The 23,645-nt window shown below is 42.2% G+C and overlaps 1 protein-coding gene across 1 annotated transcript; it reads left to right on the top strand.

The window, feature by feature from the left end:
• Positions 1-1,557: 1,557 nt before the first annotated feature.
• LOC108147485 (titin) lies at positions 1,558-23,010 on the top strand. Its single transcript, XM_017274040.2, has 7 exons — positions 1,558-1,747; positions 4,213-4,508; positions 8,893-9,064; positions 9,860-9,991; positions 16,330-20,327; positions 20,970-21,519; positions 22,144-23,010. The coding sequence occupies exons 2-7, from the start codon at positions 4,407-4,409 to the stop codon at positions 22,212-22,214; spliced, it is 5,025 nt and encodes a 1,674-aa protein (XP_017129529.1). The 5' UTR covers positions 1,558-1,747; positions 4,213-4,406; the 3' UTR covers positions 22,215-23,010.
• The last annotated feature ends 635 nt before the right edge of the window (positions 23,011-23,645 follow it).

Below are 23,645 nucleotides of genomic sequence, written 5' to 3'. Positions count from 1 at the left end.
GGAGTTTATCGGAAGAAAGTTATTGAAAAGAAGGGAGAAATAGGTATAAAATTGATTAAAAAATCTTTTTAATTTCATAAATGATTTTCTAGACTTTACAAATACATTTCTGACCTTCAAAGGGTTCAAATATTCATTTTTTTTAATATTTAGATGTTTATTTGATATATTTTAACAAACAACTAATTAAAACCATAACAGTTATTATTTTAAATTGTATTTCAATTATTCAAGAATCATACAAATGATTATAATATAATATAATAAATATATTGCAATTTGAGTGACTTATGAAACATTTTAATATCACATTAAAAGCAAAATTTATTTTTTCCTTCATAGCAATATTTTAAATACCGCCCTCGGCGTTATCTGAAAATCTGACAGCAGCAAAACAGTTTGTTTAAAATGAACTCAAATGCGAAAATTACACCCCAAGCGACCAATTTAAAACCATTAAATTATAATTTTAAATTTTAAAGAGCTGGAACGACTTGAAGGGAGGGCAGCCATAGCATTATTCAATTAGGGAAGACGCATTTGTATACTTTTTGGACTTAACCAAATGGAGTGCGTTGGATCCAACCGACCCCTGCTTCGGCACTTTTCACTTGTAAGATTATTCTTAGCGTTTCGCAAGTCGATTTCAGTTGCTTCACTTGCCTCATTGCGATTGCAACACGGGTTCAACTTCAAGTGACGGAAGTGGACAAACGAAAATCGGCTACAGTTGAACTTCTTTATCGAGTACTTTTCTAAGTATTTAAATCTATATATAACATGATTCAAAATAAAAAAAAATTCATGGACCGAAGCAAAATTTTGATAACACAATTAAGTATTTCTTATGGCTTTAAAAATACTTTTAAATGAACTATTAATATTTAAGCAACAAGCTTATTTAAATTTTAGGCAATTATGCCTAAGCCTAGATTTAACTTCTTTATATTAGGAAAGTAAATCTAAAATAAATAAATCTTAAGCCAAAAACCATATTGTCGTGAATGGATCTATGGAAGTTAGACTGTAAAATAAAACGGTTAATTTCGAACTGAATGCAGTTGCTGGGCAGTTAAGTTAAAATTTCGGCGTGTAGGTGTACACACGTTTCGCCGTTTATCTCTCTTAATCTGTGCGTTCGCACTCTCTCAGACCTGACACTCATAATTAAAGAAACAAATAAAGCACATTTGCATAGCAGCAGCAGCAGCAGCACGAGAGCAGAGGCAGTGGCAGCAGCAGCAAAAGCAACATCAGCGCAGCAGCAACATCACCAGCAACAGCAAAAGCAACAGCAGCAATATCGCCGGCAACAGCAACAACATAAAGAGTTAAGACCTCGGCACTTGTCGTTTTTTAAAAAGCTTCGCTGCCTTGACTTTGACTTTGGCCAAAAGCTCTCTTTTTAGCCAACAGTTCGCCGTTGTAAGTTGTTGCTGTTGCTGTTGATGTTGCTGCTGTTGCTGCTGTGGCTGCTGCTGCTGCCGCTGATGTTGCTGCTGCTGGCGACTGCGACCGCGGCTGCTTGTCTTGGTTCTTTAAGTCCGTGGCTGGCTGGCTCCTCTTCAGTTCGTTGCTGACCATCGTTACGTGCGGACGTGCCCAGCTCAGCTCATCTCCGTGTGATGTGGCTGCACTTTGCACACTTAACTTAAGACCTGAGCCCCAAACATTTTCAAATCTGAATACCAAAAGTGCCGCGACGCGAGTGACAAATAAAAACCCTTCGCCTCAAAACAAAAAAACGGTAGCTAAAAAAAATTGTCAATCAAATAAAATACAACAGAAATCGAAAAAAAAGAAAAAGAAGGAAATAATAATAACTAATGAACGAAGGGGTATTTTTTGGAATTGGACTAAGGCGCGGCCATCGGGCTGACCAACTGAGTGTAATTTTAGTTTTCCTGCGCAACACACTCAACACACACACTCGCCAGCCAGAAAAACAAACAAACAAACAAACAAACAAACAAACCAACCAACCAACCAACCAACAAACAAACAGCGAGCGGCCAGATAGACAAGCATACATGGGAAGGCAGTCAAGTGAAGACAGCGCAGCGTTCTCCTGTCCAGTTTGCTGGAGAGATGCGGTTGGAGATGCAGTGGCTGTGGCAGTGGCTGTCTTAGCAGCATAGAACTGAACAGAACAGAACCGAACAGAACAGAACAGAACCTAACCGAACCGAACAGATGCAGATGCACCCAAAAGCCAGTCCAGCTCGGATCTGGCTTTAGACTCCGACTCCGGCACATGTGGTGTGTGCTGGTGGTGCTGGTGCTGCTGGTGCTGCTGGTGGTGCAATGGTAAAGTCGCCATATTGGGTGCATAACGGTGCTAGAATCGCGCTGCTTTTTTTGCCTTGTGTCTGAGTGTCTTTGGCTGGCTCTTTGCATTCGCCTCTTGCCGTCGGTGCATCGCATCGCATCGGCATCACATCTTAGTGCATCACATTGCATCGCATCGCATTGATGACGACCGACCCAGCGACCGATAGACCAGGCGCAAAAACCGCAAACTAAAAATGCTGTTCCCCAGCCAGCGACCCTCTTCTCTGCGGTTACCACTGCCAGCCCAACACTTTGCACATGCTGATCGATTGCGGAAGATCTCCGCCATCTCCATCACCATCGCCATCTCCATCTCCATCTCCATCTGTTTCTGCATTTGCATCAGCAGAAATAGCATATTCCCGGCTGACTGGGTCAAAAAATTGAACCGGGCAATCGACCAGACACGCCCACTCACGCCCCCTTGACCAAGTGCAAATAATCAACAGTAATTCGAGACTTAGAAAAAGCTTTCAAAGAAATAGCAATATATTAGGTTTTTTGTTAGAAAATATGTTTTGAAAGATAAAGCGGATTAGCAAGAGTTTTAGTTAGATTAAAACAACTCATTCATCAAACACTTAATTTTACTACTGTTTGCTTTAGATAGTTAAATAAATACCTTTTAAGATTTTCTTGAAATACGAGAATTAAATTGGTTGTTTAATAAAGGCAGACATCTCTCATATTTTAAAATGAAGTTTAACAGATTTTTTATGATAAAATAGAGCTTTTACTGTGCATAAATGTATTTAAAAAGTCTGTGAAATGCATTCTTATAATAAAATAAGCTGAGGAAACTGAAGTGGAGCTCAAAAGTCAATTCAAAAATAGCATTAACTACAAATGAATAAATGCTTTCAAGTGCATGCTCCTTAAATGGCCCCCGTTTAAGTATTCACATGATATATTTTGACTTGTGAACTCAAAAATCAGCAAACGAGGCACACATTTTTCACCGTGCAACAACTAGTTCTCAGGCCATCTCACCTTAGACCAATTTAAATCGAACTCCTAAGCCCTGCTCCATTGTCAGCTCCGTTTTCCCTTCCCTTTTTCCCATTTTTTCCCATTTTTATTAAGTTATAAAAATGCTGGAGTTAGTAGAAGTTTTATATCGGCATGAGGCTCTTTTTTTATATTTTTCTTCCTCTTCTTAGCCGCCTAACGGTAATGCCCTAGAGCGCCACATTCTCAGACCCAGTCTCGAACTCTTCGGCCCAGACTCATGCATTGCAATAAAATGAAATTTTATAACAGCGTCAGGCAGTGAGCAGAGATACAACGGCGGCAACAAAAACGTTACCCAAATTCCAAATAAAAAAAAGACACAAAAAACGAAGAAAAACAGAGCAAAAGAGAGAGAGAGAGGGAGACGGAGAGGGAAGACAGACAAAGGTCGTCACAGCAAGTGAAAATAGCAAAAACAAAACACGAGACAGCGGTCGAGGAAAATAAACGAAATAAGTTTAAGGGCCTAGTGGCGAACAGCTAGGTGGTTCAGGTGTTAATTTCCCATTTTCGGGTTTTCGACTGCCGCCGCAAGTTCGCTGCCTAAGTCTTTCGTTTTAAAGTGGAGCGACTGCGCGCCGCTCGAATGCCCATTGAATGCGAATGAGGGGCGTGTGAGCCGCAAGCCGGCCGGTTCGCTTCGCCCGACAACTGCAAAATAATAAAACAGAAATTATTATTATTATTTCCCTCTTTTTTTTTTTTGTTCTTGTTAGTGGGGCGCATTTCCTTTACCCCAAAAAAAAAACAAAAAAAAATTAAAAAGAAACGAAACGAAACGAAAGAGAAGAAACGTTTTCGTTCCGTTTTTGACCCTCAGAGTTCAGAGTTTAAGTCAAGTCTCCCCTTACCAACGGCTCCTTTCCATAGCACAAAACATATATTAACGACTGCAACGAGAGGAGTACCGCAGACCAGCAAAATAACCCAAGGCAGTGGGTACAAATCGAAAGAAAAAAGCAGTCAAAAAACATACAAAAGGAGGGAAAAGCGAAAAAAGCGAGAAAAGCCTTCCCAGGGAGATCCGAGCCAGCTTCTTGGAGATTGGATATTCAGAAGCGGCAATGACGGCCACTGCGACTGCGAGGCAGTCAGCAACATCGAGAAAGCAACCTGCGATCGCAATGTTCAATGGCAACGCTTTTACGGTTAAGCGGCTCTTAGCGGTAAGTAAACTCATCTTTGGCCAAAAAGTTGCCCTCCCCCATACAAAAGTGATCATTTGGGGCGTTGCCAATTCAAATCGCTCCAAAAAGGCAGCCAAAGCAAATGTTTGTCACCTGGTCAGCTCCATTGTCGAACACTTTTTCGCTTTCTTAAACAAAAGATTCATTTTTTGGCACCATTTTGAGTTGCTTTTTTTCATGTATTTTTTTTTTTGGCGTGGGCACTTCAATCGTGGGCCGCTGCTGCCCAAGTTCTTCATTTCTCTCGTGTGTAAAGAGCTGTGAAGTCGGCCATTGGGTCAAATTGTAGCTGATAGATGGATAGGCAGGCGTCGAAGATCATGATGAAGTCGGTTCTGTTCGGTTGGGGGTCGCCACTTCAACGGCTGAGTAATGTGGGCAAATTAATCTAATAAAAGGTGGGAGTCAGGAGTCTTAGTTGCCTTTGCTGCTCTACTGGGCCGAACATCAGCCAAAAACAAAAAAAAAAAGCACAAGATGCCGCATTAAGCTTAGTGAATTATTTGCTTCATAAAATTTCATTGCCTGGCACTTAATCATTATTACTGCGGGAAGAGTCATTATGGGAGTTCTATGGGAACTAGTTTGACTATTAATAAACGCTTCTATTAAATTACTTGGCTATTTTTTTGATTCCGGGAAAGTAGGAACTTAATAGAGTCAAGTTCGTTGCGTAGTTCAAAATTTCTTTAATAAAGCTTTTTTATTATTTGCCAATTTTATTTATTTTTTATGAGCTTAACATTTAGGTGGCAGAAAAAACTAAACCTAATGTTAATATTCTAAAATATTATTTCAATATTTTTGTAGAACTAAACTTAAGTCTTGGTTGAACAAGAGTTCAAAATCAATATTAAATATAGGTTTATCGATAATATTTTTTCATTAATTGATTCCATACTTTTTTAATATTAATAAGAACAAAGTATTTTCTGGATCATTTGCATTTCAAATGTTCTCTTTTCAACCTTTTCCAGAATTTTCAATCATCTTTTGTAATTCAATTAGATTCTCCTATCCAATAAAGCATTTATTCAATGGTGCTAGCCCAACAGATTCCGTTCGGTAGAAGGCAATCGGCCAAGGGCCATGGAAAATTTCCTTCCACCAGCTTTTCCACTCCATCCAAGGCTAACAAACAATTTATCCGTTTCGATGTTGTTTGCTATTATGTTCGCTGCCCTCGGTCGGCCCATTCAACCCATTTCGAGCCGTGTGCATCGAGTCTTGGCTGGAGAGTCTGCATCTGTGCGCTCCACCTGCATTCGGGGTGGCCAAAGGTCAGCAGACGGTCTGGCGCCCGACGATCATTAAAAAAGTACGAAAGTAATTTGTAAAACACGAAAAATTATTTACTCTTTTTTCGCTGCAACCCGGACTTGCCGTTCCTTTACTACTTACGATTCTAAATTACAATGACTGCGGCGGCCAGAAGGAAACGCCACTGCCACGGGTCTTCATTAGCACACAGACTGGCCGTAAACCCCAAAAAAAATGGAAATAAATAGGCAGAAAAATAAATAAGCCAACTCAGTGCGCCCGGCTGATGAATGGGTTTTTGGCAGCTCATAGCTTAAAGACTGGCCTTTTGGCCAGCAAGATGAATGGCCGGGCGGAGGATTACAAATAACCGGGTGGACATGGCTTGACGGCTATTAGCCTTCAACCAGCAGATCTCTATTTACCCTTGTCTCTTCGCTATTTTGGTAGCTGTCGACTGTAAGCCAACAACGAAAGTAACTCTTGGCCGGCCGTTATTGGGTCAAATCGAAGCAAACACTACGTCTTTTGTGGCCAACACATTCGCGCGGCCTCTCTCTTTATTCTATACAAACAGCAGTGTCTCGTGCTCAAAAGCAGCGTAATTAAACAATTTCTTCTCTGTTTATTGACATTTTATTGATGCCGACGAGCTTGAACGGTTTCATTTCATTTCTGGTTGTGGTGCGGCTGTTTACGATTCCAATTCCAATTCCGATACTTTTCACATTCGAGGCCGTGTTTGTGCTGTTGCTCCCATTGAGCGATACTCCTCAGGTGGTCGAGGGCTTGTGGAGTGCTGCAAGTGTTGTTTTGATTGAACAAGCATCGAGTGAGTGGCGAAATGATCTCGAGACTCGAGGGAAAACACCTCTGAATGGGTATAATGTGCTGTAGTTTATTTATTTATTGTTATTTTAAGACCCCGAAGAGCAGTGCTAATGGGTCTTGTTCAATAAACCCAATATAATGGTTTTAATAGTCAAATAAAAGTGTAGGAGAAAGCTATTAAGGAAATGTTTTACTTAATTAACCATTGGCATTATAGCAAAAAAATAAAATAAGTCTAATTTGTGAATAGACTTTTCAAAAGAATCATGGAATATCAATTTAAATGTTTAGGGAAGAGATTCAATAGTTAAAGATTGACATTTCCAATATAATAAACATTAATTTTAGCACCAAATTAAAATAATGTACAATGTCAACAGAAATCTCATGAATATCATAGAAATTCAATTTAATTGGTTAATTTATAGGTAATATATTTAAACAAAATGTTTTCCAAACTCATTTCATAGTCCACAAACAAATTCATTAAATGGTTATCCCTGCACTTTTTATATCATAAACTTCTATTTTATTTATTTAAAGTCCATATAAATTTAATAATACAAGAATCTTAAAAAAACCGCTTTTCTGGTGAAATTAATTGCCCCATGACAACTAAGTAATTTTCACATTTTTTATTAAAACCATTTCACATAAACATTTATCACAATCAAGGCAGCAAAGTGGCCAACAAAGTTGCATTCCGCCAAATGATCCTAACTGTGGTTTTAATGTCTCAACTTGTACGAATTGACCAAGAGTTGCGTGTCTGTGGAATTGGAATCCAAATCGGGGAGTTCTTACCAATTAGCTGAGGCAGGGGGAATTGGAGTTCCCCTTGCGAAACCGAGGCTAAACCGAGGCTAACTTTATGTAATCATTGGATTTAATGCGTTAACAAATTCAGCAAAATTCAGAAAACTACAACACCAAAGGCGGGGGAGTTCGTAGTACCGTTTGCCAGTATGCCAGTATGCAAAACCCAGAACCAGAAATGAAGCTCAGTTACCTAACTCTACTTGTATCTGTATCTATTTTGGTTTTGGTTTTGGTTTTGCTCTTGGTTTCGGTTAGGTAATGGCAATTCCAGAGTCGGGGCCGTAATTAATGGCGTGTGGCGCTCATTCGCGATGAGCAGAAAGTACATTGCACTCTGTGTGTCGGCCACAAAATTCAGCTTATTTATTAGCCAGTTCTAACTGCAAAAGAAACGCAAAGAGCAGAGTACCCTTGGCTCTGCTGTTTGTTTCTTTTGTTTTTTGTTTTTTTTTTTTTTTTTAATTATAGATCCCGGCCAATCCCAGCCCCCACCTTCGAATGGGCGTGTGTTCGGTGTTCAGGCAACTGTTAATTTTGTTTTACAACTCGCTGGCAGCTCCAGTACTCGTATCTTTGTAGCATCTGATATAACGTTAACTGTGTGTCTGCGTCGAAAACAACAGCCCGCTCGCAGATGCCAAGCTAGTCTTACACACATCGCACTTCATTCATAAAAGAAACAACTGCGGCTCATATGATCTGCTACGATTAACCACAGATTTTACGGCACTTTCGTCGGACGCTTGGGCCGCTGGTATTCCGTGTACTCGGGCAATTTGTTCGGCACTATAACAAGACTTCTTCTTGGTCAAGACTTTACCGGCCAATTTAGTGGCTCATTTCGGTTGAGGCCTCATGCCCGATTTAATCATGGTTTATGCAAAGCTGGCCACCTAATTGAAAGATTTAAGTGATGTAATAAATAACAGATCACAGATCTTAGGCGGTTGTTGAAAGTTCAGGTCGTTAAGTCATTTGGCATTTCTCTGATAGCAGCTTCTAAAAAGGAGGTAATAGTAGAGGAAGAGTTTTACATTCCTGTGGAATTAAGTGTTATGTGAGCTAAATGTGCAATTTTTAAATAGCAACCCCCTTTCATAGTTATTAAGAATAATTTAAGGGCACAAACGGAAATTAGATTGTGTTAGTTGTGAGCAAAAAAGGTCAAAAACTGTGTACAATTAAAATGAAGATAAACATTGGTTCAATGAGATCTTTTTTATTAGCTGCTTACTTTTAGCCTTATATATTGCACTCAACATAAGGGTATGAAGGGTAAAAAAGTAGAGAAATATGTATTTAATTCAGTTTATAAAGGTGGACAATTTGACTACTCTAATATAGATAAATGGACATACATAAAATTAAAATTTATCAATATGTTTTTACCATTATATTTAATAGGTTTCGCATATAAACAAGACTAATTTCCCTGTTCTTTTGAACCTTTCAGCTGCTAATCATCGTTACAGTTGTGGATGCGAGTCGAGCATTGGAACTGGGGGACAAGTGCCAGCATGATATGGACTGCACGGATTTCATCAAGGGCAGCAGCTGCTCCGCCCTCGGATACTGCGAGTGTGCCCCCTACTTTGTCCAGTTGAATTCCAAGCGCTGTTTGTCATGTAAGTAGGCAAAGTCAATCTTTGGCTAACCCCAAAGTGGGAGTACAGAATGTTTGCGGGCAAACAATGGGGCGAAGATGTGTGTTTGTCCACAGAAGAACCGTTAGTCGCATTCACTGCAACTTTCTTTACACACAGAAAAGAATTCTGACAATTCCCTGGGTTAAATTATGGCTAATTTAAATTACTAGAGTCAAACCAAACCCAAATTTACTTTTATTATTTGAATTAAACGTTAATGGCACCAGCAACAATGCTTAAAATTAGGTCATATTGATCTCAGTTTTTAATCTTAGGCATCTTTACTTAAATAAAAGTACTACCAATAATAAAATTTATTTACATATTTACAAAATTTTAAATATATTTTTATTAAATTGATTTCAGTTTTTCTTAACTATTTGAAATGAAATTCGAAAATTAAGAAATTGGTTATTTTTAAGCTAATTGATTTCTTATTTGTAACTTATATTTTAAAAACTATTTAATGTTTTATTTAATATCTACTAAAAAGGAATTGCACCTCAAAAAATGTCTATATATTAAATTTCAATTTAAATCTTTTTAGAACCGTCATCATTTTAGATATATTGTACGGCCTAAATGTTTTCATCAACAAACACAAAACAATTTTTGTAATTTCTCTTAATGGGGCATTCAAGGTTAATATCAAGCTATCAGGCTTTGTGTAAAATCGTTAAATTTTTCCCAAGAACGACTCCGTTTAATGGATCGGCTAAGAATTAAATTTAATTTGATTTTTAATTATATTTTTCTCTTTGATTATGCCTGCAGCGCAACTTCTTGGCGGCGACTGCCAGCTGAGCGAACAGTGTTCCATGAAAGTGGCCAATAGCAGTTGCCTGGAGGGGGCATGCCGCTGCGTCGAGGGATTCCTGCAGTTCCGCAAACACACCTGTCTGGGACGTAAGTATCTGCCGATCGCCGGCCAGCTATTGTGGCCCTAAACCGAATGATACTCCTGGATAATATCATTGTCACTGTCACTATCACTATCATTAACATTAACATTAACATTAACATTAACTGTTCGGTATGCGGTGTTTGGTGAATTGCAATAAACGGACGGCAGCCGACTAATAACAATCCCCACTCTGATTGCTTATCATTTCTCGTAATCCCCTCCTGGAATGTCACGCAATGGCCCAGCATGCACCCATATGGGTATATATCTACATTCTAGAACAGAGCCCACTCCTATTTCCTGTTTGCCGTTCGTTAACACTTCGGACCAGCAGAGGGTTTTCCTTTCGCTGCCACTTGACACTGGCAATTAACACGGGCATAACACCGGGAACGGCTGTGTAACAATAACAATAACAATGAAAATACTCCGGCCTTAACAAGACAATCGTGTCACTAATTATACGCATAATTGGTTAATCTTCCAAGAACTGGCTAACAAACTGGTAGAAAACGACCATCAGGCATATACCATTTACCATTTACCAGCCAACAGCCACCACAAACTGCAGATCGTTGTACGTAAAAACGTTAAATGTAAAATGTAAATGTTTGGTTTCGATCTCTCCTGTTTCTGTTTGTGCATTGCCATGTGTGAAAGATACATTTTAAGATACTTTCCGAGATGCACCTGAACTCTTCTAGGGCTCTGGGCTAAAAAGAAACCCGTGATTCATATCCCAGACTTTGGAATAAGTCATTGGCATTGTGACTCATCTAGTGACTAAGGAAAGTATAAAGAAGCAAAATAAAGACAAGCTAGAATTGAAATTTATGGGGAAAAGATTAGAATTTGTTTCAGCACGACATTAAGAAAATCTATTTTCTGTTAAGATAATATCTTTGGAGGGACGATCAGTCAGATGTTTTCGTTGTCGTTATTAAACAATTCTGTTGGAAAGGCATGATGTTACAAAAAAGATTTTAGTTTAAGAATTCTATAACCTTTTATTTTCCGTAATCTAAAGCCATTTAAAAAAAAACTTTATTTAAAGCGTCATTTAAAGTTTATACAATACTTTTGTATAATTTATATTTTATTTATTTATTTATTTCCTTGTAATAGTGACTGTGAAAAATGTAAATTTAGAGCAATGAATAAGTTGAGATTGGGTACTTAAGATCGCTGCCAGCCCTGCATTGATAGCCATCTAGTTTGAATTCGCTCCACTTCCTTTTGGCACATTGGCGCCAAGTGGCGTTAATCTGATTAGAATGTTGACTGGAATCGAGAGGCCATATGGCGGGGTTAACTACTCTCCGCTCCCCCCCTTTCCCACCCCTTGCCATACAATGACTTCTTTAAAGTTTAAACACGCCAAAAGCAGAGCAATGAGGCACGATCGAGGACATGGAGGCATTGCAACTGGCGCAGTTCGTGTCATTGCCATTCACCTGATGTTGCAGTGTCCCCTCCTCACTCTCGAACCCCCTTTTCAGCTACTGACTTAATTGCACAGCATAAGAACTCAATATACATTTATATGTATATGTGCGGCGAAAGGGGCGTGGCAGAACAGCTGGCCGAGAGTGAGCTTGATATTTAATTAAGCGTAATTTGAATGACAAAGAATTGAGTTGGCCAGGAGGTGTATACACGGAAATAAATAAATAAAATTGTAAATTCATTTTTCTTGTTGAATTAAAATACAGAATGAGAGGTAGTCATAAATGTTTACAAGCTGAAGAATTAGATAATCATCAGTATTTAATGCTGATGAAGTAAATTCCCATAGATTTTCCTTTTAAACAAACTTCTACCATCTGCCTTTAATTAAAATCGATTTATGCCGCTCTAGAACCTATCGAAAACTAAATTGGTGATAAAAATTAATTGGACATTTTCCCCTCTCAATTGTTTCGTGTGTAGCGGGGTATTTGTGGCAAGTGCAAGAGGTGGCAAGCCCGTCATTTATGAGATACTTTCACCAAAAAAACAATAAAAGAAAGAGGAGGCAAGACAGAGAAAGAGAGTGAGAGAGAGCGCGAGATAGAGAAGGAGAGGAGTGAACCTTTCACCAGAGGCATCCTGCCATGGTAGCCTTTTTTCTTGTGCCCCTCCGAGCCTAAAGTCCCCCTTTTGATTTGTATCTTTGGCTACTTTACATGGCTAATTGCCTCGACTCGTAATTAAATTGCACTGATTAGCCACCAATGCAAAAGAAAGTCCAATTAGTTCTCAGCGCAAAAGAGAAAAATGTATATTAGGAGACAGAGAGAGGCAGGATAGACAGATCGCTGGAATTCCCGGCAAAAGAAAAGCCAAAAGCCATAAGCCAAAACTTTTCTTGTATGCAGTTGACAAAAATGCTGCACACATTTGGGATTGGCCATTCACTTCATCCTATCGCCATTTCGCTCAGTCGCAGGTCAAGTGAGGCAAGTGGTGTGCCAGATTCTGTTGGCTTGTCAGGCTTTCCATTTAGCCACTTGTTCCAGTTTCCCATGCACCTTAACCCATCGGGCCCAAGCCCATTCCGGGATTGGCTCATTCAGTTACCCGTTTTTGTTTTTGTTTTTGTTTGGTAGCCAGCCGCTCTTAACGAGCCACCACCACAACCACCAACCACCGCCAACAATGAGCCACTTCCTCCCATCTCCTCCGATCTTTATGAGTTATGTATGCACATATGACAAACCCCCCTCCCCTTCTTTTATCACCGGGCGGCTCTTTAGTCTACTCTACTCTCCCCGTTTCACGGGCTGCGGGAAAAAGTATGCCAAATATACATAGTGTAGTGTGCTATAGTATAGGAGAGTATGCGGCAAACAGATAATGAACAGATAGCCCAGACACACGGCCAAACAACGGAGGCTGCGACGACTGTCAGTCCAGATCGAGATCTTCTGCATACAAAGTTGCAGGAAAAGTGCACCGCTCTGACATCGTCGATCATCGGGTACACCGGAAAATAATTGGCAAACTTTTGCTGATAATATAAAATATATAGAAAGTTGCAGGAAGAGTGAATCGCTATTTAAAAAAATGTTTTTAATTATCCATGAACATTATTTGCATATCGGAACTAGTTTTTTGTGAAAACTTCTGCGCCGTCTTCCAAATACATCGATTATAGCCTTATGTGGCATTCATTATATAAGGCCTAGGAAACTACTAGTCACTGTCCCCAGCAACTCGGCTCACTTTCTTCCTGCCCAAAACACCTTCGCAAGCCAAAACATGGAAAATACTTTCCATTGCGACACCTTGCACCCAAAAATTGGCCAAAATGGAAAGACAAAAACGACCAAAAGCAAAAGCCACCGAAAAATTCCATTTCATTTCGCATGACCCACAAAGGCAGCCAGTCAAACTGTGTTAATTTGCGGCTAGAAACGAAATGAGAAAAAATACGAAGAATATTTTCTTGAATGGCCATTTCAAACTAAATTGCGCCAAATGCCAAATTGCATGCTAATTATGTGGAACAGCAACGGCGGTTAACATCCGCAAAAAGACAATAATAATTTTCCAAAACTTCATATTTACTCGCAACATTTCCATTTCATGAAAATATCTTCTTTAAATTGTATGGTTATTTTGCTTTTTGTATGGCAATTGGTATTGCGCCTAATGAAAGTCGACGGCATAAATAGACTTATTATAGCCGCAGGAATGCTGGCGCAGATTGAGATACATTTGTAGCTCAGTATCTGTGCGTGCCAGGCGGTTGACACAGTTTTGCAATTCCGGCCACCGGCGGCGACTCAACCAAAGACAATAACGCCGAGGTAGCTGCCTTTTAATTTATTCTGATTTCGATGGAAATTATTGTTCACGATGGCAGCCATCCCGCCGCGCTCTGCATTTGCTCCACAGAGCTCTCAGATACTCAGATACTTAGATACTAAGATACTTAGATACTAAGATACTCAGATCCACTGGGCAATTTTCACACGCGTCGTGGAGATCTTGCAGAGCGGCTTTACCCGTAATCGAAGTGGGTTAGGTTAGCAGTTGCAGTCGTGCAGCGATTCGCATGCAACCTGTCACACCAGCTGCCCCCGGGGGGCGGTCAGGGCGGAGTGGGGGCGGGGCCAGAGTTAAGTGGCCGTGGCATTGGCCCCCAGCCTATCGATCATCGTTTTTGGTGGCCAGCACAGAGGCGTCGGCTCTGGCCCAAGATGGGCCAATACAATTGCACACACGAAAATCTTTCAATCTTTGCTCCATATTTAAAAAATGTATCATCATACCTATAAGCTTGGAACAATAATGGAACAGAAATTCAGTACCAAATGTAACAATGATTAACTAGGATATCTTAAGAGTCTAGTTTTTTTTTTTTTTTTAATTGCAGTACTCTAAAAATACTGTATATTTTAATTAAAAAAAATTAAATTTTTAGATCAAAATCTATTGAGCATTTATTGAGTTTGTCAATTTTAAATCTTTGTAGGGCTTTAGAAGTAATTAAATATTTGTTGGCATTTAAAATCCGGTTGTTAAAAAAAATTTTATGAGAGATAGAAATTTATATCAATTACAAAGTAAAGTAATTAGAACACGAACTATAAAAATTATTTTAAAACCAACACCAAGAAAAGTTTGGTATAAACTTTAGGTTCTTTTTCCTAATCATTTATGAATAGTGCTATTTTTTCCTGTGCGTCCGCTTCCAATGCTGTTATATAAAAGTGAAAGATGAGGCCAACCGTTTGGGGCCTGCAGATACCCTCTTTGAGTCTTCCTGCTTCGCGTCGAATCCATATTGGTGTCAAACTGCGGCAATACACGTTTGAGCTACTCGCATTTGGAATGGCAGTGGAAATGGCAGAGCGCAGTGTCAGTGTCAGGCTTCGCATTCGTTAAGTATACGCCACGCTGGCCGTATGCCTTTTATGTGCCTCGGAGTCAAGCGCTCAACCGCTCAACCGCTCAACCTCAACCGGTTCCCCAATGGCCAATGCCAGAGCCTTTTGTGTGTTGCCGACAAATGTCGGATTTGTGGCCGAAATTCCCGCGAGAAAAGCAACTTTTGGCTGGCCTAGGATACAAAGGGTATACAGATTTATGATCTTGCTCGGATTCCAGTCCAATTGAATGCCAGCTGGGGTTAATGGAAATGGAAATGAAATGGATCTCCTTGGTCAGACACTGCCCAAAGGGCAACTGCAGGTGGCTGCATTGGCCAGTGAAATGGTAAATGGTAAATGGCATGTCGCCAGTTGCTAGTTGCAACTTGCTGGTTGCTAGTTGCAAGTTGCTGCTTGCTGGTTGCTAGTTGCAAGTTGCTGGCAAGCCAAAAACGAAACAAGTGAAAACAAGTTGGAGCGGCAGTCCGGAAAGTGGGTCAGAGCTGAGATTCCAGCGGAGGACAGTGGCAGACACGCAGGTGGCTCAGTCTTCGCCGTCGTCGGTGCAACCAACAGTCGCCGTCTCTTTTTAGCCAGTGCCAGTTATCGGCGAGTGGAATGCTGATGAGGAACAGTAATGGGAATGGGCGACGTCACCGACGTTTCAGCGTCATCTTCTGGTTCCCATCTGTTCCCCTTCTTAGCCATTTATGCACAGAAAGAATGGGGATATCGATATAGTTAAAGAAAAGAAAATTAATAAATCTTAACATGTCAATAGATTGTAAATCAACAGTTACAAATAAGTTTATAAAGTTTACCTGAACTTATTTGGTTAATATATAGTTAAAAGTTGTTTCTAGCGACTTTGAAGAATAAGTAGGTCTAAAATATTATCTCGTTACTAAAAGAAAACGCAGTGTGACCTTAAACCTAAAATTTAGGTTAAAAATAGGATATTTCTTAAAAATAAACGTTACCTAAAATTGTGACACAGAATAGATTTACTTAAAAATATTCATAATAGCACATTTTCATTTAACTATTCTTTTGAAGGCTCTAAAAATTGTAATATAAAATCTCCAGGGAAAAATATTTTAATTTTTTTTCTCTGCACCGATCTCGGCTATTCTCTGCCCCTCTCTTTCGGTTATGCGTTGAGGTTGATGCAGTTGCAGTTGACTTTATTGACGGTTATTAGGCTTGTCGAAGGCGGGCTAATGCTCTGATGTTGTTCTTGTTCTTGTTGCGGCTGCTCCTCCTTGTTCTGGTGTGGCTGTTCATGATGGTTATGATGGGTTTTTAATATGCATTTGGTGCTTGGAGTTCGGTTTACGGTTAGCTTAATAACACATCCCATTGCCCCCATATATATTAAATATATACATATGAAAAACACACACAACTTAAGTCAGGGCAGGCAAAAAAAAAAAACAGAATCTCACGAGAACTTTTCGCGACCGATCTTTATCTCCCACATGCAGCTGCCCATCCTGGCGCCGTTTGCTACAGCCACGCCCACTGTCAAATGTTCGACACCCGCACCCACTGTGACTTCCTCATCCCGAATTTGTTTGGACGCTGCCAGTGCACGAGTCCCGCCAAGATGGTTGCTGGTCTCTGTGTGGCCCCGGCGGCGGATCAGGAGGATCCGAAGCAGGAACAGGCCATCGAGAAGGTGGAGCAGCCAAGTACTACCACGACGACGACGACGACAACAACAACTCCCAAGCCCACTACAACTACAAGGAGACCGACGACGACGACAACTACTCCTGCACCCACAACAACAACCAGAAGAACAACGACAACTCCTGTTCCCTTGCTCCTAGAAGATGAGCTGCCCGCCAGTGTGGAGGAGCAATCCCTCGAAGAGGACGATGGTGAGGCCACCAAGCTGAGACCTGAGGTCACCGATGTGGACAATGGCGAGAAATTAGAGGCTGTGGACATGGCCCATGAGGAAACTGAACTAACACAGCAGCAACACCAAGAAGAGGAGCAGCAACATCAGGAAGAGGAGCATAAAAAACAAGAAGAGGAGCAAAAAGAGCAGGAAGAAGAGCAGAAAAGGCAGGAAGAGGAGCTGAAACACCAAGAAGAAGAGCAACAGCAACCTCAAGCGATCATCCCACAAGCAAATGAGCCGGAGAATACGCAAGCCTCTCAAGATGTCACCACTGGAGTACAGCAGCTACTGACACCCGCAGATGTGCCCACCGAGAATGCCATTAGTGTGGACCAGGAAACCGAAGCTGGACCCACCGAAGATTATCCCTATAAGATCGATGAGGAATATGCCGAAGAGCACGATAGCAAGCCAGAAGTACCAGAGCTGACTGGAGAGCAGTCCGAACACGAAGAGTCGCCTGTGGCGCCTGAAGTCGCAGTCGCACCCATCGCAGCGGATGGGGAGGAGGCTGTGGAGGCCTCGGGTGGCCAGGAGATTGCCTCATCGCCCATCGACGACACCATGAAATTTGATTACGAATCGCCAGTCGACGAAGCTGAGCCCGCAAAGGTGGCAGAGGTGCCCCATCAGACTAACGAGGGGGTGGTGCCCATCGATACCGAGAGCGGAACTGATGCGGAGACCAGCACCGAGCACCACATCCAGACGCAGCTGCTGGAGGAGGACGAGGAACCAGTGCCAGAGCCAGAGAAAGAGCCAGAACCCGAACCCGAACCCGAACCTGAGCCAGAGGCATTCCAGACAGTGGCCGATGAAGAATTGATCCCAGTTAATGAAGCTGAAACCGAAAGTGTGACGAAGACAGTCGATGCGGCCGGGGAGGAGATGCCAGAGGATCTGGCTTCGGGGGATCATGAGCTGGAAGTGGCCGTGGCCAACGACGAGGTGGGGCCAACAGAAGCGTTGAACATCGAAGTGCCAGCCCAGGTGGAGAGTGAAAGCCAAGTTGTCGAGGTGGGAAAACCGGAGCAGCCAGAAACCGAAATGGAAATAGAAAAACAAGTGGAAAAACAAGAAGAAAACGAACAAGAAGCAGAAACAGAAACAAAAACAGAAACAGCAGCAACTGAAGCCGCAGAAGTGGAGCTGGCGGCCACAGAAGCCAAGCCCGATATGGAGCCTGAGATCGATCAGGCGGAACAAAGCGCCGACATCAAGCCGACAAGTGGCGAAGATGATTTAAATGAAGCCAATCAATTAAATCAAGACCAAGTCACCGAGCAGCAGCAGCAGCAGGAGGAGGAAGAGGAAGAGGAAGAGGAGGAGATCGGTGAGAAAGAGCCCGAACAGGTGGTGGAAGTCCATCAAGACGCAGAAACAGATGCAGATGAAGCCACAACAACAGAGAAACCAGTCCAAGAGCTGGAGCTGGAGCTGGAGCTGGAGCAGGAGGTGGAGGCAATCACCGAAGCAGAGCACGAACAATTGACATACCCAACAAATGATGATGAATTGGCGCCAGTGGAAACAGAACCAGAGCTGACCACAGAGGAACCAGAAATTGTTGAGATTACCACCGAGTTGAACGAGCAGCAGCACCAGGATGGAGAGGAGAAGCAGCAGCAGGAGGAGGAGCATCATGAAGCGGAGGAGCAGCATGAGGAGGAGCAGCAGGAGGAGGAGCCCGAGGAAAATGCAAATGCAATTAAGACGCCCGAAGTGTCGGAAGCAATTGCAGAGCCCCAGGCGGAGATGGAAATCCAGTCTGCCGCCGAGAAAGAAGAGATCGAACCAGATGTCGAGCAGGTAGCCGAGCAGATTCCACAGACTGAGCCCGAAGTAGAGTCCACGTCCACTAATGACGAGGTGACGTCGCAGGTGAATGCGGATCAGGCCAAACCAGAGCTGGTCATTAACAGCGATGCAGATAGCACTGCGGAAGCCACTGAGGAACCCGCTCAAACGGAGACCGCCCCCGAATCCGAGTCCGAACCAGAAACCGAGGCCAGTGAAAGTGCCCCGACTCTGGAGGAGATCAGTCAGCAGCAGGATGCAGTGGAGGTCGAGAAAACTGAGAATGACAACATTATCCAGGGAGCAGAGCCCAATGAAGAGGAGGAAGTGATACCCGAGCCAGTGGCTGAGCAAGAAAAGGAGGAATCTCCAGTGGCAGAAAAGGAGGAATCTCCAATGACAGTCACCGAAGTCCAGGAGGAAACCCCAGTTGCCCAGGAAGAGGATGAGTTGGCCAAGCCGGAGTTGGACTACACCAGCATTGAGCATCTTCAGGAGATTTCCCAGCCTGAGGAAGAAACCACAGCTGCCATTGAAGCGGAAGAGGCCGAATCCACCTTAACCCCGGAAGTTGCCGAAGCACCCATTTCCATTGTGAGCGAGGAGCACGATCCGGAGAAGGATCCCCAGAACTTCCATGAGAGCGAGAGCATTGCCGACATTCTGAGCGACCTGATGCTGGAGGGAGACAGCACTGTACCCCCAGTGCCATTTGGTGAGCAGCCCGCCCAAACGGTTCCCATGGTGGAGGCCAACTCGGAGAACGAGGAGGAGCAACCGCACGAAGCCATTTCCGATCTGCAGGCCGAGGCCGACGAAACCCAAGATCACGTGGAGCAAGTGCAGCCGGCTGAGGAGCCAGAACCCGCCATTCCCGAACTGTTCGCCGAGGCAGCCAATGATGAAGAGCAGGAGGATGAAGAGCAGCAGGTGACCCCCGTTCCAGAGCAGCCTGCGGAGGATCAACCATCTCAGGCGGTGGAGGAACACCAGCCCATAAAGGAAGAAGAGCATCAGCAAATTGAAGAGGATGCTCAGCGAATTGTAGAGGAGCACCAACAAGATGAGGAGGAGCATCAAGAAGGTGAAGAGCAGCACCAGCAGGATGAGGCGGAAGCCCCCAAGGAAGAGGAACCGCTGGAAACCGAATCCCTGCCAGAGGAAGCCACCACAGAAAAGTTGCCGGAGTCCGAGGAGGAACGCACTCTCTCACCCGAAGAGCTGCCCTTCGATCTCACCGATCACTCCGATGCCATCCGCTTCAATGAGCTGGAGTCGGACAACCTGATCCTGGAATCCACCACCAGCATCGATGGTCTGCAGGAGCTGGATAGTAACCACATCGAGGAAGAGCCCGCAGCTCATGCGATCCCGCATGAGGAGGCCACTCCAAATCCCGCCGACATTGTAGAGATCACCACACAGACCATGTTGGGCTTGGCCAGTCGGGTGACCCTCATGGAACCCGCTGCTCCCGTGGTGACCACTTTGATGCCCCTGATGACCGCCGATGAGCCCACTCCGGAGCCCGTGGCCCCGGCTGCCATTCCTTCCGCCTCTCTAGCCGCCATCAAGCCCGGTTCGGAGCTTCGCAAGCGCGTGGACTTGGGTCTGGAGGCAATCTCCCTGGGATTGGCCTGCAGCAGCGATCGCCAGTGCCAGCTGGCCGATCCCCACACCGTGTGCAATGGACGTGGAGTCTGCGACTGCGCCGTCGGAGAGCAGGGAACGCAGTGCAGCGCCGAGAGAACCGGATGCAGTCCGGGAACCTTCCAGGTGAGTTCTTACACTGAGAGAAAAACAAGTTGATATATTTAATTAATTTTGAATTCTTTTGAAAATGAAAAAAAGAATTTGGTTAATTCATAGACAAGCTAAAACGATGTCCTATTTCTTGACTCAAAATTCAAGACTCTAAAGCTAAGTTCAAACGGTCAAATGATTTGAACAAAATTACCTATATAGACCATGAACTTCCAAAGAAAACTGGATTTTTAGTTTTAAAACTTTACACATGTTTTAGGAAAATGAAAAGACAAATTTGTTTAAATTGGTTCAATTTGTCCGTCTGACCGTAACTTTATTTTATTCTTAATTTATGTACAAAACTCAAATTAAATATTTATCGATTTGATTTCATCCATTGCGGTTTTTAGTTATTTTAAATATTATTTTACATTACAATTTTGCATTTTACTATGTTCGGAATTGATTTTAAAATCTGAAAACTTAACTTAAATTTAAGCCTTTAATTAAAGGCTTTTAAATCGAGAGGAAGCTTTTCTAATTAAAAATATTTTAATATTAAATCATTCAATTTAATATTCATTATATAAACTTTAAATTCAATTGACAAGTATTTAATTTAAATATTTCATTTATATATAAAATACTTAATTATTTGTATGTCCTTTCCAGTGTCGCTCGAGTGGCGTGTGCATCTCGTGGTTCTTCGTGTGCGACGGGCGGGCTGACTGCAACGACGCCTCCGATGAGGAGTGCACCCACAATGCCCGCCTGAGCCAGAGCTGTCCCGCCGAGTCCTTCCGCTGCCAGCGGAGCGGTCGCTGCATTTCGCGGGCGGCCTTATGCGACGGCCGGCGGCAGTGTCCGCATGGCGAGGACGAGCTGGGCTGCGACGGCAGCTTGAGGGGCGGCAACGCCTGTCCGGAGCACACCTTCCGCTGCGGCAGCGGCGAGTGCCTGCCGGAGTACGAGTACTGCAACGCGATCGTGTCCTGCAAGGACGGCAGCGACGAGCCGCCGCACCTGTGCGGCTCCCGCGCCCTCCCCAACCTATTCATGCGCCTCATCGAGGCCGGCGGCCTGCTCGGCGGGGGGCGGCGGGAGGCGGACGCCTACTGCCCGCACCGCTGCAGCAACGGCCTGTGCCGCTCCACCGCCATCGTCTGCTCCGGACGGGATGGCTGCGGTGACGGCACCGACGAGCAGACCTGCGCCGTCTGTCGTAAGTAACCAATGAGAAATACTTTAATTGCTTACCAATGTTTCCCTTTCACTGGTTTTTCAAAAGTTTAATCACTATTTCTGGCTCACCAGTCTAAGTAATATAACCAAGCCCCGAAATTGGTACAAGATTTTTTCAAACTTATTTTTAAACAATTGTTTTTTAATTTAAAAAAATATGACTGAGTTGAATAATTTAATTCTAAATTCTTTATATTTTATTTTCTCTTTCCAATAATTCCTAAATAACTAAGTAAAATTTACTTTAAGACCTGTAAAAGCACAAGATTAAAAAGTTATACTGATTCTTTTGCTCTGTCTTAGCTTATGGAAAAGTCAACTTAAATAAATGGTCTAAAATAATAGGTACATGTTTTAAAATGCAAAACCTTTTGTAAATCAAAAATGTGTATTTTGTTACGGTCCTTATTCCACGGGATAAGTAAATGGACTTAACAAACAAAAGAAAAAAGTAGATGTTTTAAATTAAAGAACAACTTAAAACTTAAATTATTAATAAGAGTCAATGCAATTTCACTTGAATATTAAAATACTATATTAATAATATACTATTATTATTATTAAATATGACGTTCTATTCACATTTGATTTAATTTATTTCCAGGTTGTCCCGCCCCGACTGCTGCCAGCCTGCCCGCTTTCCTGGCCCGACAACGCCCCATGCCGCTGTGGTAGGAACTTGCACCACTTGCAGCAGCTACAACACCTTAAAACCAACCACTTCCGGTCACCATTTTGACCGATGTTTTGCCACAAACTGTCTTCCGACCCCTTTAAAATCTATCGCTATACCTGTACCCAGCCGCATTCGAAACGATTATTGTCTAGCATTTAAGTGGATATTTAAAAAGAATTATTTATTTATTTATTATGACCTTAGCTGCGTCCAAGCCACGCCCAATTGCCACCTTGCTATCAAAGGCGGCATTCCGCCCCCTTTGAGCCAGTGATGTTTGTCAATTGCGCCACTGGACGCAACCCTAAACCACATATGTATGCCACCACACACCACAAATGACACACCCAAACATCGCCCCCATTTCGTCTATTTATTCTACTCATCTGGACTCATCAAAACTATTTATTTATAACCCCCAACACACATCACCCACAAACAGACACTACAACACTCGAAAAGGATTCTTCATTGAACTTAGTTTTATGCAATTTTCCAATTTATTTAAATTATTGGCCAGGCATACCAGTAACGGAAAAGATAACGAAAACCATGAAATGATGCATTTTTATCGATAAATATTTTGTAAATAAGAGTAAACGTGTTCGATGTACATGATAAACGAGAATGCCTATAAAGAAACGTAGGGTATCTAACATAACACAATCAGATCATACTCCCTATATAGTTTATTATATGTACGTACGTGTGAGAGGCACTCACACACTTTTCTCAAAGTCAAAACGCATCACAATATAGCTACAAAAATAAAGAGATGACAATAAAAAATCTATTTTTAGAAAACTATTTAAAAAATAAAACTGGTTGTTTTTATTTGAGATATATATTAAAGAGGGGGTATGGGGTATTTGATACTTCTTAAAGATCTAATATTTTCTAAAAAAATATCTGAAAAAAATATGCAAAGAAATGATGCAAATATTTGTTTTTTCTTTTGTTATTCATACTGTTGCCGTTTTCCAAATATGAATTTAGTGTACACCAAAAGCAAGCATAATTTTTCTAATTTTGTATATACATATATTTCTATCAACTATTCGTAGTGTTATCTAATCTTTCCTTGTTTTTTTCCCTTCCCTTAAATTTTAATTTTATGTGTTTTGATACCGCATAAAGTTGAGGTGGTGACCTTGCCTGTGGCCAAACGAAGATACTTGACGAAAATTCCAACCACCAACCACCCACCACCCTAAAAATTTTCGCCGTGAACCAACAAGTGTGTGTAAAAAAAGCAGAGGAGGGGTAAAAAGGCTGAGGAAAATGGAAGGGACAGCGTGCAAAATACCGACGCAGCACGTGTCAAAAATAAATCCAAAGTGCGCAGACTCAGTGAGTATGAAACTCCGCATTGTACAATTGGCAAATAAACATTGCATACTTTCAGGCTTCACTTGCTAATGTGCAATGCA

This window comes from Drosophila elegans, unplaced genomic scaffold (assembly GCF_018152505.1).
Source record: "Drosophila elegans isolate 14027-0461.03 unplaced genomic scaffold, ASM1815250v1 contig_208, whole genome shotgun sequence".
Taxonomy (NCBI): Eukaryota; Metazoa; Arthropoda; class Insecta; order Diptera; family Drosophilidae; genus Drosophila; species Drosophila elegans.
The sequence above is the reverse complement of the archived record's forward strand: the minus strand, read 5'-3'. Positions and strand labels throughout refer to the sequence as shown.